This window comes from Embiotoca jacksoni, unplaced genomic scaffold, assembly GCF_022577435.1.
Source record: "Embiotoca jacksoni isolate LCO1_2020_lvr unplaced genomic scaffold, fEmbJac1.0.p SCAF_3, whole genome shotgun sequence".
NCBI lineage: Eukaryota > Metazoa > Chordata > Actinopteri > Embiotocidae > Embiotoca > Embiotoca jacksoni.
Window position 1 is genome coordinate 3,502,444 of NW_027185381.1, and position 12,070 is coordinate 3,514,513.

Here is a 12,070-nt window from a genome sequence, read left to right on the forward strand (position 1 = left end):
GTTGAATATTCTGACATGGGTCCCAGATGGAGAGAAGGTCTGTCTTCAGGGTTGATGGCGGCCGCGGCACACAGGGATGTTCAGGAGACTCTCTCCATGGTGGGAGATAACTTGTATTTGGCAGTAAATGTCAACGACTCCGCTGAGTCCCATCCACTGAAGTAGCTTCTGTGGGCTGTTTTCTCTTTAATGGCCACTCCAACGTCCCAGCAGGCAAATCTCTTTTAATCTAAAGCTGCAGTGTAAAGATAGATTAAGGAGTATCTATTGGCTGACATTTAATATTCATAATTCTGTTTTCATTAGTTTAAAATCACCTGAGACAAAGAATCATTGTGTTTCTGTGACCTCAGAGTGACTCCTTCATACCTACACAGGGAGCAGGTACTCCTCCATAGAGCCGCCATGTTTCTACAGGAGCCCAGAAGCACAAACCAAACACTGACTCTGCAGGGGCACTTTAGTGTTTTATGTTACCTGAAATTCTTTTACAAATTGTCACGGAAGGATGAGGGGACGGGTGTTCACTCAACACATGTTAACCTTCATTGCATTAATACATGAAACCAACAGAGAATATTCCTCTTCTGACTGTTACAGGTGGACTGCAGCTCTTTTAATGGGCAAATCTGAGTTAAAACCACAATAACATAGTATAGAGCCTGATAATCATATTATTTATATTATAGAATTGCATTATAAATACACCATTTAAGTAATCCAGAAGAATCTATGTATTTTGTCTTGTTGAATTGCTCTGATATTTCAGTGATTTTATATCTGTGTTTCTTGGTTATTTGTATATAATAATATGTATAAAGTTTGTATATAAATATAAATATATATATATATATATATATATATATACTGTGCATTTTATATTTAATATTTTTTACTGTTATTTTATTGCTTTCCTGTATGCTGCTGTAGTGAAAAAATTTCCCCTTGGGGATTAATAAAGTAACTACCTAACCTAACCTAACATATAATATTTAATATAATAATATTAATGAAAAGTCAGTCCCACCTCTTGCAGGTAGGATCCTCTAGACTTAACATTCACCTCTGACAGGGGAAACAACGGTGCTGTGGAGTCCTCATATAAGTTTGACTTGTGCGTGTCCCCTGGAACTCAGAACACATGTGTCTGTGTGTGTGTGTGTGTGTGTGTGTGTGTGTGTGTGTGTGTGTGTGTGTGTGTGTGTGTGTGTGTGTGTGTGTGTGTGTGTGTGTGTGTGTGTGTTTCTTTGTGCAGGTGGGAGGTCACACCATGCTGCCTATCCGCTGGATGCCCCCAGAGAGCATCATGTACAGGAAGTTCACCACAGAGAGCGACGTGTGGAGCTTCGGAGTCATTCTGTGGGAGATCTTTACGTACGGCAAACAGCCGTGGTTCCAGCTCGCCAACAACGAGGTACACGATCACTGACACACAATGTGTACTGTGACTGCATGGTGTGAGTCTGTGCTGACCTTCCCCGCCACAAACTAATCAAAAGAGTTTCCTGACTGCAGTTTTTCAAATGTTCAACATGTGCAGTTTAATACAACTAAATCAAATAAAGTCAAATTAAGTTCTTGACAGTGTAATGAAGGAATACCACCTTTATGATCTATAGAGCTTCGTCGGTGGCTGGTCAATTCATTAAAGCTAATTTAAACACAGAATATACAAACACTTCAGCATAAAACAGACTCTACATAAAACATGTCAAAAGAAATAACCACTCTATCAATTCACCTTATTTAAAGACCTTGAAGAGGAAAAGTACTACGCTAATTTCTAAGGAACGGATGGACCTTATACGCCGTAAATGGACTCCGAATGAACAACTTAAAAAACTAGATCACAAATAACCTACCGTTTGCCTTACTGTAATCTCAACAAAATGTATACATTAATGAAAGTGACACAAATAAGTTGCCGATGTGCCATATATGTTATCAGAGGCCTGTCGCGTCTACGCGGATATGACATAGTAATGTTTATTTTCCCGTTCATCGGAATCGATAAAAGGAGGGAAGTGACGTTCCTGTGGGAGCGCTCGGATGGGTGATGTGTCGGCATCAGGAGAGCATTATTTGGCAGCGTGTCCAGGGAAGTTACAAAGGGATACTTCACGAATTTTTGATTATTCTGGACAGTCAACAGTGATGAAATTTGCGTGGGCATCGGGTCTGAACGTTCCTTAGAAATGGCCGTTGTACTTTTCCCTGAATGGTCTTTAAATAAGGTGAATTGTTACATTCTGACCAGAGTATGTCTAAAATCCTGCTGGTCAGATCTGTCAGTGTTGATGAAATGATTAAACTATGTAATAAGTTGTAATGAACATGGATGAAACCTGGTCTCTCCTTCATGAGCTCCCACACAGTCCTGATGATTCCGAACAAAAGGAGCTTCTGGTTTGATGTAGAACTGACTGAACTTGACCTCTGCATTCTCTCAGGACTGTTCAGCTAATAAAGAGACTAACTGTAGTCCAAGTCCACACCTGCCTGAAGAGCAGAGCGGCTTGTTTTTACCTCTTGTCCTTTCTCTTTTGGAAATGTTCTCTCAGAGGCAACAGGCGCGTCCTCCAGCACCGAGAGTCCTGACATTTCAGTGAATGAGCGCTTTTGTTCCAAAACAGAGGACGGAGCAGAGAGAGACAGGAAGCTCAGCACCTGGTAATAACAGTGGAGTCAGGAGGTATCGATCAATGAGCCTCAATCCCTGTAGAGTCATTACGGTTTATTGGCGCTCCGGGGAAATAAAAAAGGACTTAAAGTTGTTATTTCAACCAAAAGTGGATTTCAGAGTTGGAATTGTGGAGAAATCTCCCGGAGATCAGCCAGACATCCAGACCTACAGAGGATGAAGCACACACTGATGTAGAATCACACTTTTATGAGTTGTCTATCCCTTGCAGACATCATGGAGCCTGTTTTGATATTAATGTGCATCCCGGCTTATGCTGCATTATTTGACAATGTGAATGAGATTTAGGCGGATTCTGTTTGTGCATCAGTGGTGAGAGTTAGTGTGTGTGTGTGTGTGTGTGTGTGTGTGTGTGTGTGTGTGTGTGTGTGTGTGTGTGTGTGTGTGTGTGTGTGTGTGCATGCAGTAAAACTAAAATCAAAAATCAAATGAAAGAAATCCTCACCTGAAAACTAAATTAGGGCTCCATATCATCATCCACAATAGTAATCGTAGACGGAAAGTTGCACTTTGTCATTATATAGAAACAAAAATCCAAAGAGGCAGACTCAGTATTAGAAACATGACTGTTCATCATTTGTGTCTCTGTGAATTACTCTGCCATAAAAGAGAATTTTATGTATTGTTAGTCTCCACGAGCTCCAGGTGAAACAGCCTAAGGGAAGAGTCAGAGAGGCTCCTTTAAACAGCTGCACAGAGGAAAAGAAAATGTAATAGAACTTTTCTGACAGCAGCGAGCAACAGATGTGACTGACTAAGTCTCACACTGTGTTATTAATGACATATTTCTCTTAGTACACGAACAATTAGTGCTCTTACATGGTAGGACTTTTGTAGTGCAGGAATTTTAACAGAGCAGTGTTGTTTCAAATCACACTGCTGTTCTAAGCTGACTGGAAATAACTTCATCATGTGAACACATCACCCTCCAAAATATCTGCAGCTTCAATTAATTTATTTAAAAATCAATGTGTTTTTGTGTCCTCTGTTTAACACTCAATAAACACACTGATTCTTCTTTCCAGCAGCAGCAGCGAAAAATAAACACTTTTGTGTTCAGGAACAGCTCCAGCTTCCTCAGACGCCTTAATTTGAAAATCCTTTATTTCAATTGCCCCGCCCCCTTCCTCTATGGAGCCAAGATGGCGACCGTTTAGGGTGGAAAGTGTCCAGAGTTTCACACTTCTTTTTTGGACTGTTTTCAGTGCAACATCCTGGTACTTGTAGTGTTCTGGTGTTTCTGTACTGGACAGTTTGAACACACTGATGCAGTCAAAATAGTGAGAGTTAGTACACAAGTACAACATCTGGAACACAGCATCAGAGAAAACACTGTTTAAAGATCACTGAGTTCACTGTCCTCGTCCACTGCACATTCACTGACATCATGTAATCATTCAATATATCTCAACATTCTGTACTCTTATTTTATAAAAGGCTTCATGCTCAGGTTAAATCACTGATCATTACACGCGTGAGGTGTTGTGTGTGTTCCCTCTGCCAGACACACGTTTATCACCAGAGTCCGTCGACGCTTTAAACGTGACTTCATACTGATTTGTAGCTTTTATGGAAGTACAGGATCCAGATTGCTCCACAACCGTCCTGGTTCTCCATCAACATGGCCTCACGTTTGCAGTCCAGTTCACAGAGTCATTTCTACATCAAATATCAGCTACTGTAAATGTTTAGAGACAAAAACGCACCTCAAACGATTTTTTTTTTCAGCATTTAAAACAAAAATCTCTGTCACTGTGAGGTCGATGTCACGCAGCTGTGTGGACTTCACTCAGTTGTCCACTGCGGTCAGTCTCATGCTGCAGTTCTGCTTCGGAACCAGAGAAAGACATACAGTCATCCGAAACAACAGATGCTGCAGACATATTTTCATTTTCAGAGTTACAAACCTCCAACATCAGGGGAAGTGAACCATCAGATTACTGTAACAGTAGTTACACGTCTTCATCCTGGTGTCTGCATTTGTTCTATTTGTAATGAAACAGAACCACTGCTGTTACCTACAACCTGCATATACCAAAAATATAACCTTCACATATTGTATGTCATGTGTCTTTATATGTTGGAGCCTTTGGACACAATTCAGAAAAATCTGAATCTTTTCAAAGTTTTATTTCCATCAGAAATAAAAAAGAAGAATGAGCTGTGGGTTTGATCATCGTCTTGCATGTGATCAGGACCGAAGCAGTGAATTTAGAGGTTTTAATTGGAGCAACAATCGTGCTTGTTGAGTTGTTGAGAAGTTGTGACTAAGCAATAATTCCAGACAAATTAATAACTCCATTAATGATATAATAAGTTGCAGCACTGAGTTGGCACCTCAGCCAAGAATATTAACAGAAAAGTTCCTGTTTTCCACCCTCACGTTCAGTTCTGTTTCTCAGCAGCGTGTTTGGTCTCCTCTGTGTTTCCTGTATAATTTCTGTGTACATGAGGTTAGAAGAACTCTAAATAAAGCAGTAGCTGCTTGTTTTTCTTGGTTTTGTGTGTAAAACTAACATGAGCAGGAATGTGTGCAGGCAGCCGGCCTTTCCACGCTGCAGCTCATTGGAGTGTGTTAAAGAACTGCGCGGTCGATGAAGGCGGGCACTGCTACAGTTTCTCAACCCTGCAGGCTGTTTGAAGCCAAACATCCCATTAGCTGCCTCTTGTTGCTACTGACAATAACGACACAAAAAATAATTGGCTGAGGTGTTGCGGACCATGAATTGTATATGTTTACTTGAAGCGTAGCAGTGTTAGGCCAGTAGCAGGTGTTGAAGTACTGATGCAGAGTGTGGAGTAATGGAGGTGGATTCAGGAACACCAGGAGTCTAATTCAGGGAGATGAGTTTAATTGGAAAGAAAACTGTGTAATAGCCCTGGTGGATACTCTGCATGCCTCAGCCAGGAGACGTGCTGGGTCGGGTTTCTGCGCACAAAACCTTCACATTCAGAACCGGCCTGCAAGTGTTGGTACGTCCCGAACATCACCCAGTGAAATCTCCCTTCTGCTGTCATCTCCAGGAAATCCAAAGTACAAACAATGAGTTTGCAAGCAGATGCAGTGCAGTTCAAACCAACTACACATCATAGTATTATGATTATAAATGAATGAAATAGTCCACAGTGTTACCTCACAAAAGCAACATGATAGAAAAACCAGAAGAAAAGAGATTATGAGGAAAGATTTAGTTTTCACATTCACCAAAAAAAAAAAATTATTATATGCCTTTAGAAAAACCATCATGATGTAATGACTTAGAAAAATGTGCAAATGCTGACTTTAATCAGTTTTCCTACCTGCTGAGAAACAGTGATTGGAGAAACAGTGGAAGTGCTGCTTGGGTTTCATTTGTATGGAGGATTTCTGAATCACTGACCTGACTGAAGCAGAACTTTAATGGTAGATTATATATTTTGCTGGAAACTGTATGACAACGTGGGAAACACACCAAAGCAGCAGCGTTTGACTTCTCCAATGATCTGTATCCACTGTTTTTTTTCATTGAAAGCCTCGTGTGTCAGGATATGTTACAGCCAGGGGGACCAGATTTAAAAAAAAAAAAAAAAAAAAAAAAAAAAATCTGGGGCAAAGGGTATGTTTGTGTGGGACACGCTGCCAATGGTGAAAGGTAGTCTAAAATTGGCATTTCTATCTTACATAGAACATAAAAACACATGATATACTTGGTATATCTGTCAGGTCTGTGGGTTTCAGGATCAATGTTTTTGTTGTAGCCGTCATGCGCATGTTGACGTGTAGCTTAACGCAAGTAGATCTCCGGCCTTAGGTTGCATAACCAACATTGTTGTGTTTTCTTGAACAAGGCCATACGACATGTCTTGTTTAACCCCTTGTGTCTGTGTCTTCGCAGGTGATAGAGTGTATTACTCAGGGCAGGGTACTGGAGCGCCCCAGGCTCTGTCCCAAGGAAGTCTACGACATGATGCTGGGCTGCTGGCAGAGGGAGCCTCAGCAGCGCCTCAACATTAAGGACATTCAGAAGATGCTGTTTACTCTGATGAAAGCCACTCCAGTCTATCTGGACATACTGGGATAAGAACGGATCCTCGGGGAAGGGAATGGGATGTGTTGGACGCGATTATCACTGGAACAGAACTGGGTCAGAACACAATGGATTTCCTCGGAGCAGAAGTTTGGTCTGGACTCGCAGCATGGTCTTCGATGGAACCATGCGGACTCAGATCGGGAACGAACTCTTCCTTGCATCCAACTGCCCAACGTATACGGATTGGAATGAAGTTGCTTCAGTGGCGTGATGTGTATTTAACTGGACCAGAACAAACTGAACGACACTGCGATGTACCATTACTTCGAAGGTGGGACTGGGCTCGTGTGGTCCCGACGTTTTCATATGAAGCCAGACCAGAAAGACTTGAAATATGAATTGCGTCAAACTGGACTGAACTGGATGGACCTGATTGTCCTGGTCTGGTATGGTTTAGTTTTCTTACCCTCATTTCCCAGCCTATGCATCTGCCCCTCACCCTGTCTAGATCATTGCAGCCCCGGTTCCATTCGGGTCTTCGTGAAACCTGACCTAGCCTGGTACAGTTTGGCTTAGCTTGGTGATAGTTCAGATCTCCTGCCTGAGATTATACTGATCTCACCCGTGATCTCAACATGTGTTTATGTGTGTCCTGGTATATCAGGCATACATTGGTGTGGCTCAACCTAGCTCAGTTGCACAAATCCTCAGTTAGGATTACTCGATCATCTCACTCACTAGGCCTCATCTGGCTTGTATGTTTGCCTGCTCTCGACTGATGGGATGTGAAAGACCTGCAGCTCCTTCAGAAAAGGAAGTTGTCTTCCTGGATATCTGACCCGGGTTCGTCCATGTGGCCAGAGCTTTACACCTCTTGGGTTTGCCTGGTAGACACTCAGATTCCACTCGATACCCTCTACGTAAAGCTTTCGGCACAAGTGACAACCATTCAGGAACATCAACATAATGCGAGAAGGATGACGACACTCCCACGATGTCAAAGTACGAACACATCTGTTTTCTATTTCTTATTTGATGGCCGGTGTGAAACGGAACAGAACTCTTCTCTCTGAATGACGATCATCATCTCGACATGCGAAACCTTGTTGTAAAACGATGAAGAGAGGAAATGAACTGCTGCATCGTTTCGTGGAACCTTCCATGGCCATGACTACTCCTGAAACCAGCAGCGTTCTCGTGGCTGCGATCACGATCGTCCCGACTCAAAGACAAAGGAACCCCACCAAGTTCTACAGAGCAGCAGGAGAACCGGGCTGAGCTTTAAGGAAATGTTCCGCTCACAAGACCACGAGTGTCCTTTCTGTTGTTCACTGACACACCAAGGAAGCATAACAACAAAAAAGAACAACGTGCATAAATCAAACAGGTCATGTGCAGCAGCGACTGTGTTTTTAAGTGTTGGTTCACTGTCAGCACGCTTTATTGTTATCATCTGCTGAGTCATCAGAAACACTTCTTCCCTTCCTGATCTCATGTTCGCCCACCGATCTGTTTACTTCTGCGAGAACCTGCCAGACCTTCCAATCCTGAGCCTGGGAGCATGGCCCGACTGACCGTCTGTCGCCATAGAGATGGACCTAAGTGCCTCCTACTTCTTTCTTAACACTGGGAACTCAAAAAAAGCAGTCTTTCAAAATAAGAGCACTTTTACATTTTGTTTACCTGCTTAAAAAAATGTACACTAGCTGTAAACTGTCCTCATTTTTCTTACAACAAACAGCACTATATGTATTGAAAAAAAACAAAATCTCAAAAACAAAAATAAAATGGAAATTATAGAAATATAAAACCCCCGGGGAAAAAAAAAAAAAAGAAAAAAGTGAACAAAAACCTTTTTATACCCTTTGCAGTTTGACCAGAGAGCCAAACGACCCAAGATGAAGTTACATTTTCAGTTTTTTCTTAAAAAAAAAAAAAGCATAATCTATATATTTTCTATTTATTTTTATTTAAAGTCAAAGAGTAGACCTCTGCCATTCTCCAAAGCCATTGGAACCTTTTGCCACTGGGTGGGAAAAAGCTGATCAGCATTAAAAGAGAAATGATTGGCTGAGAGGAAGCCTTGAAGGATTCATTAGACGAGGTGCGGTTTATCTGGATCCACTCTGACCTCAGATCTCAACAGAAGTGAACTGAAACCATAACGAGTCCATGAATCCAGTCAATGAATAACATTTATTAAGGATGTATATACTGTAAATCTCCATGTCTTGAGATATGTTAACTTATTTGCTTTTCTCTAGTTTGATTATTTTTGGCTTCTTGATGTGCTGTTATAATGTTAAGTGAAAGCCAATAGATATTTTGATAATCTTTCTTTCCATTTGGAAGTTACTTTGTTTAGTCATAAATTGTCTTTCCATCATTTTAATAAGATAAATTAGAAAGATGTCAGTTCATTTTCTTTGATCACTTGATGTTAATTTAGAAGTCAGGACAATAGAAGAAAGCTGTGCAGTTCTTGGGCCAGTTTGTTTTAATCTTAAAGAAACCGTTCAACAGTTTGAGATGAAGTTCTCGTTTCTATTCGTCACCCAGAGACATGAAATGATCCGCTTCATCTCTGTGCGTCTGTAAATGGTGCGTGATGCCGGCCTCCACATGTGACATGTACCGTTTAGTCTAGCTTAGCATAAAGAGCGCTATATATAAGAAATATATATAGATATAAGGTTTGATCACTATGATTTAAAAACACACCCACTGCCATCGGTCCAGTCTCACGGGGGATAACAGATCAGTACTCTGGTCTGATATTCTGCCCAAACACATCGAGCAAAGATCAGATCACTGAACCTGGAGCAACAATCAGTAATCAGTCGTTTCCTTCCAAAATTAAAGGGCATCACGCTGTCCGTTAGACCGCTACATGAAACTATAGTTTGAATCTGACGTGCATCCTCGCACGGCTTCTTGTTCAGAGAGCACATCTCGATCAACACTTTGTATTGCATACAGTACATAGTATGTTTTCTTCATCAATGTCCTCCAGGAAGTTGTGTCTGAACAATAAGGTGTCAAGAGGACAGCTTCATGAGAACCTGAGTCTGTGCATCACTTTCTATGGACATGGCTTAGTAGACGTGTGCACTCTCATAGGCCCCAAACATCCTGAGTGTAAGGACGATGTATCTTCTGTCAGAATTAATTTTATTTTTTTCCAATTTAACTGAGAATTTAAATTCAAATTTAAAGTAATAATCTCAAAGATTTTAAATGAGATAAATGTCTGTACAGTGCTCAATCACCAAAGAGGGAACACGTTCAACCGACAGCGGTCTTTTCCTTCAGAGAAAGTAGGCGGAGCTAATGCATCAGGCTCGCTCCTCAATTCGTCACACAGGTGACGCTGTTTGGATCTTTGCGAAGTGAAATCCAAAAACACAGCTGCGATTACCATTTATCACCGTGTATTACTGTTTATCTGTTTATCAACATTTACCAAACAGAACAAAACTGAGATATTTCAGGTTGTAACTGTGACGATTAACCGTTCATTTTTAATGTTTAATTCATTCTAATGTGCTCATGTGGCTACTGAAAAAAGTTGAAATGTGACGTGATTTTCTCAAACCTGAAACTTTGTCACAGCTGAGAACAGCTGCTGTTTGTCTGTTGGCCTCCATGTTTTCTGTTTGCAGCACGTGCTGGTTTGTATTGAAATTATTATTCTGTTTCATATGTGCTTCGCCCTCTAACGGGCATCTCATAGAACTGAAGTTACATTGTGTGATGACCACTTGTTGCCTCAGAGGCTGCTGTTGCTGCTTAACTACAGTTACATAGTGTTGCTTGAAGAAGTGTCCATATGTGATTCTTACCATCATACATCACTGGAACGATTCTACAGCTGATACCAAGAAAGACAATCATTTAGTGAATGCAGTGAAGTGGCAGAAAATCGTGGAACTGATTATTTTATGTCCCCCACACTCTGCATGTTTTACATTAAAAACTGCACAAAGACAAACTGAAATGTAACATCCTGTGTCAGCAGTCCACGAGTAAGGCTGCAAACTCACAGCCAATGAGATAGATGGAATTAAGTGAAAAGGTACTCTGAGAAAGTCGGCTGTTTAGAGTCACCAGTGTTGCTCTTGTGACACCCAGGAGGTCTTGTGGGGTAGAGAAGCCGGGCAAACCTGCGGGTTGGTCAACATGATGCTGCTCACTGACCTCACCCTGCGTGTTAAAGAACTCTTAACACACAAAATTTACTGACAAACTAGACTTTCTTTTGTCCAAATATGAAGAATAGAAACGGTTTGCAAAATCCATGCAGAAGGGAATTTTATCGGAGGTCAGAAACATTCACCGGCTCTAGTTTTTCTGATTTCTCCTGTTTGCTGCAGATGTGATTCAGTTTTGGACACTTTCCTAAAATACTACATGCAAACTTCCTGGAGGACAAAATCCATCCAAGTGTCATTCAGAACAGACAGCCCACAGCTGAAATGTGTCCTGTATGATCCAGCCTTCATCTTTTTGTGACTGTCTCCGTCGTACACTTCAGGCCTGCTGCTGATTTCAGGTTGAAGTGAAGTTGTTGTTTGTTTCTCTCTGTTGGCTCCTGACGTTACATTTATACTTATTGATTTTTTTTTCTCCCATTTTTTATTTTATCAACATCAGTGCTCATTTGAGACATTTAGTCTTTTTCTTTCTTTCGAGTTACTCAATCTATCCTGCACATGTACCCTTCAACTTCTCTCCTCTTCCTCAGCTGTTTTCCTGCATCATGTTTCCCATACAAAGTATTTAAGCTGAATATGTTAAATCCATCAGTACTCAATAATGAATTAATGTCTCTCTCTTCTGTTCTCTCTCTCTCGTATTGTATATCCATCTCCATACATAACACTATGTATTAGAATAATTTGACAACTTATATAATGTCTTTCTAAAAAGCTGAGATGTGGTGAACTTTTAAGGTGGCTCTGTGTACGATTCTGACTCATTAAAAGTTACTTCATTGAATTGTTGCATCCTCTCTGTTTGTATTTTGTACTTACTCTTTTATGGAAGACTTAGATTTGCCAATAAATATGGCCAAATTGTAGTGCTAACGACCTTCCATACAAAGAGCACTAACACCGTCTGTTTTGTAAGTGTATGAGTGTGTGTAAATGTAGATCAATTAATCAATCAAAATGTATTTGTAAAGCACATTTTAAAACACAACAAAGGTTGCCCAAAGTGCTGCACATAGACAAACAGTCATACATTCGAAAGGACTGGATAAGTAATGTTAAAATCGAGACAAACTAACACAAATCAGACAAAAGTGCCAAGTTAAGATCAAAGTGTCCAGTGAAAATAAATAGGTTTTTAAATGTCT

At 40.8% G+C, this 12,070-nt stretch overlaps 1 protein-coding gene across 1 annotated transcript in view; it reads left to right on the forward strand.

The window, feature by feature from the left end:
• The window catches only part of LOC138205768 (NT-3 growth factor receptor-like), a 158,471-nt gene extending 146,762 nt beyond the window's left edge, over positions 1-11,709 (forward strand). Inside the window, exons 17-18 of the mRNA XM_069161988.1 lie at positions 1,256-1,414; positions 6,577-11,709. Of these exons, the coding sequence (XP_069018089.1) occupies positions 1,256-1,414; positions 6,577-6,762 (345 nt within the window). The 3' untranslated portion in view covers positions 6,763-11,709. The remainder of the gene's footprint in view (positions 1-1,255; positions 1,415-6,576) is intronic.
• The last annotated feature ends 361 nt before the right edge of the window (positions 11,710-12,070 follow it).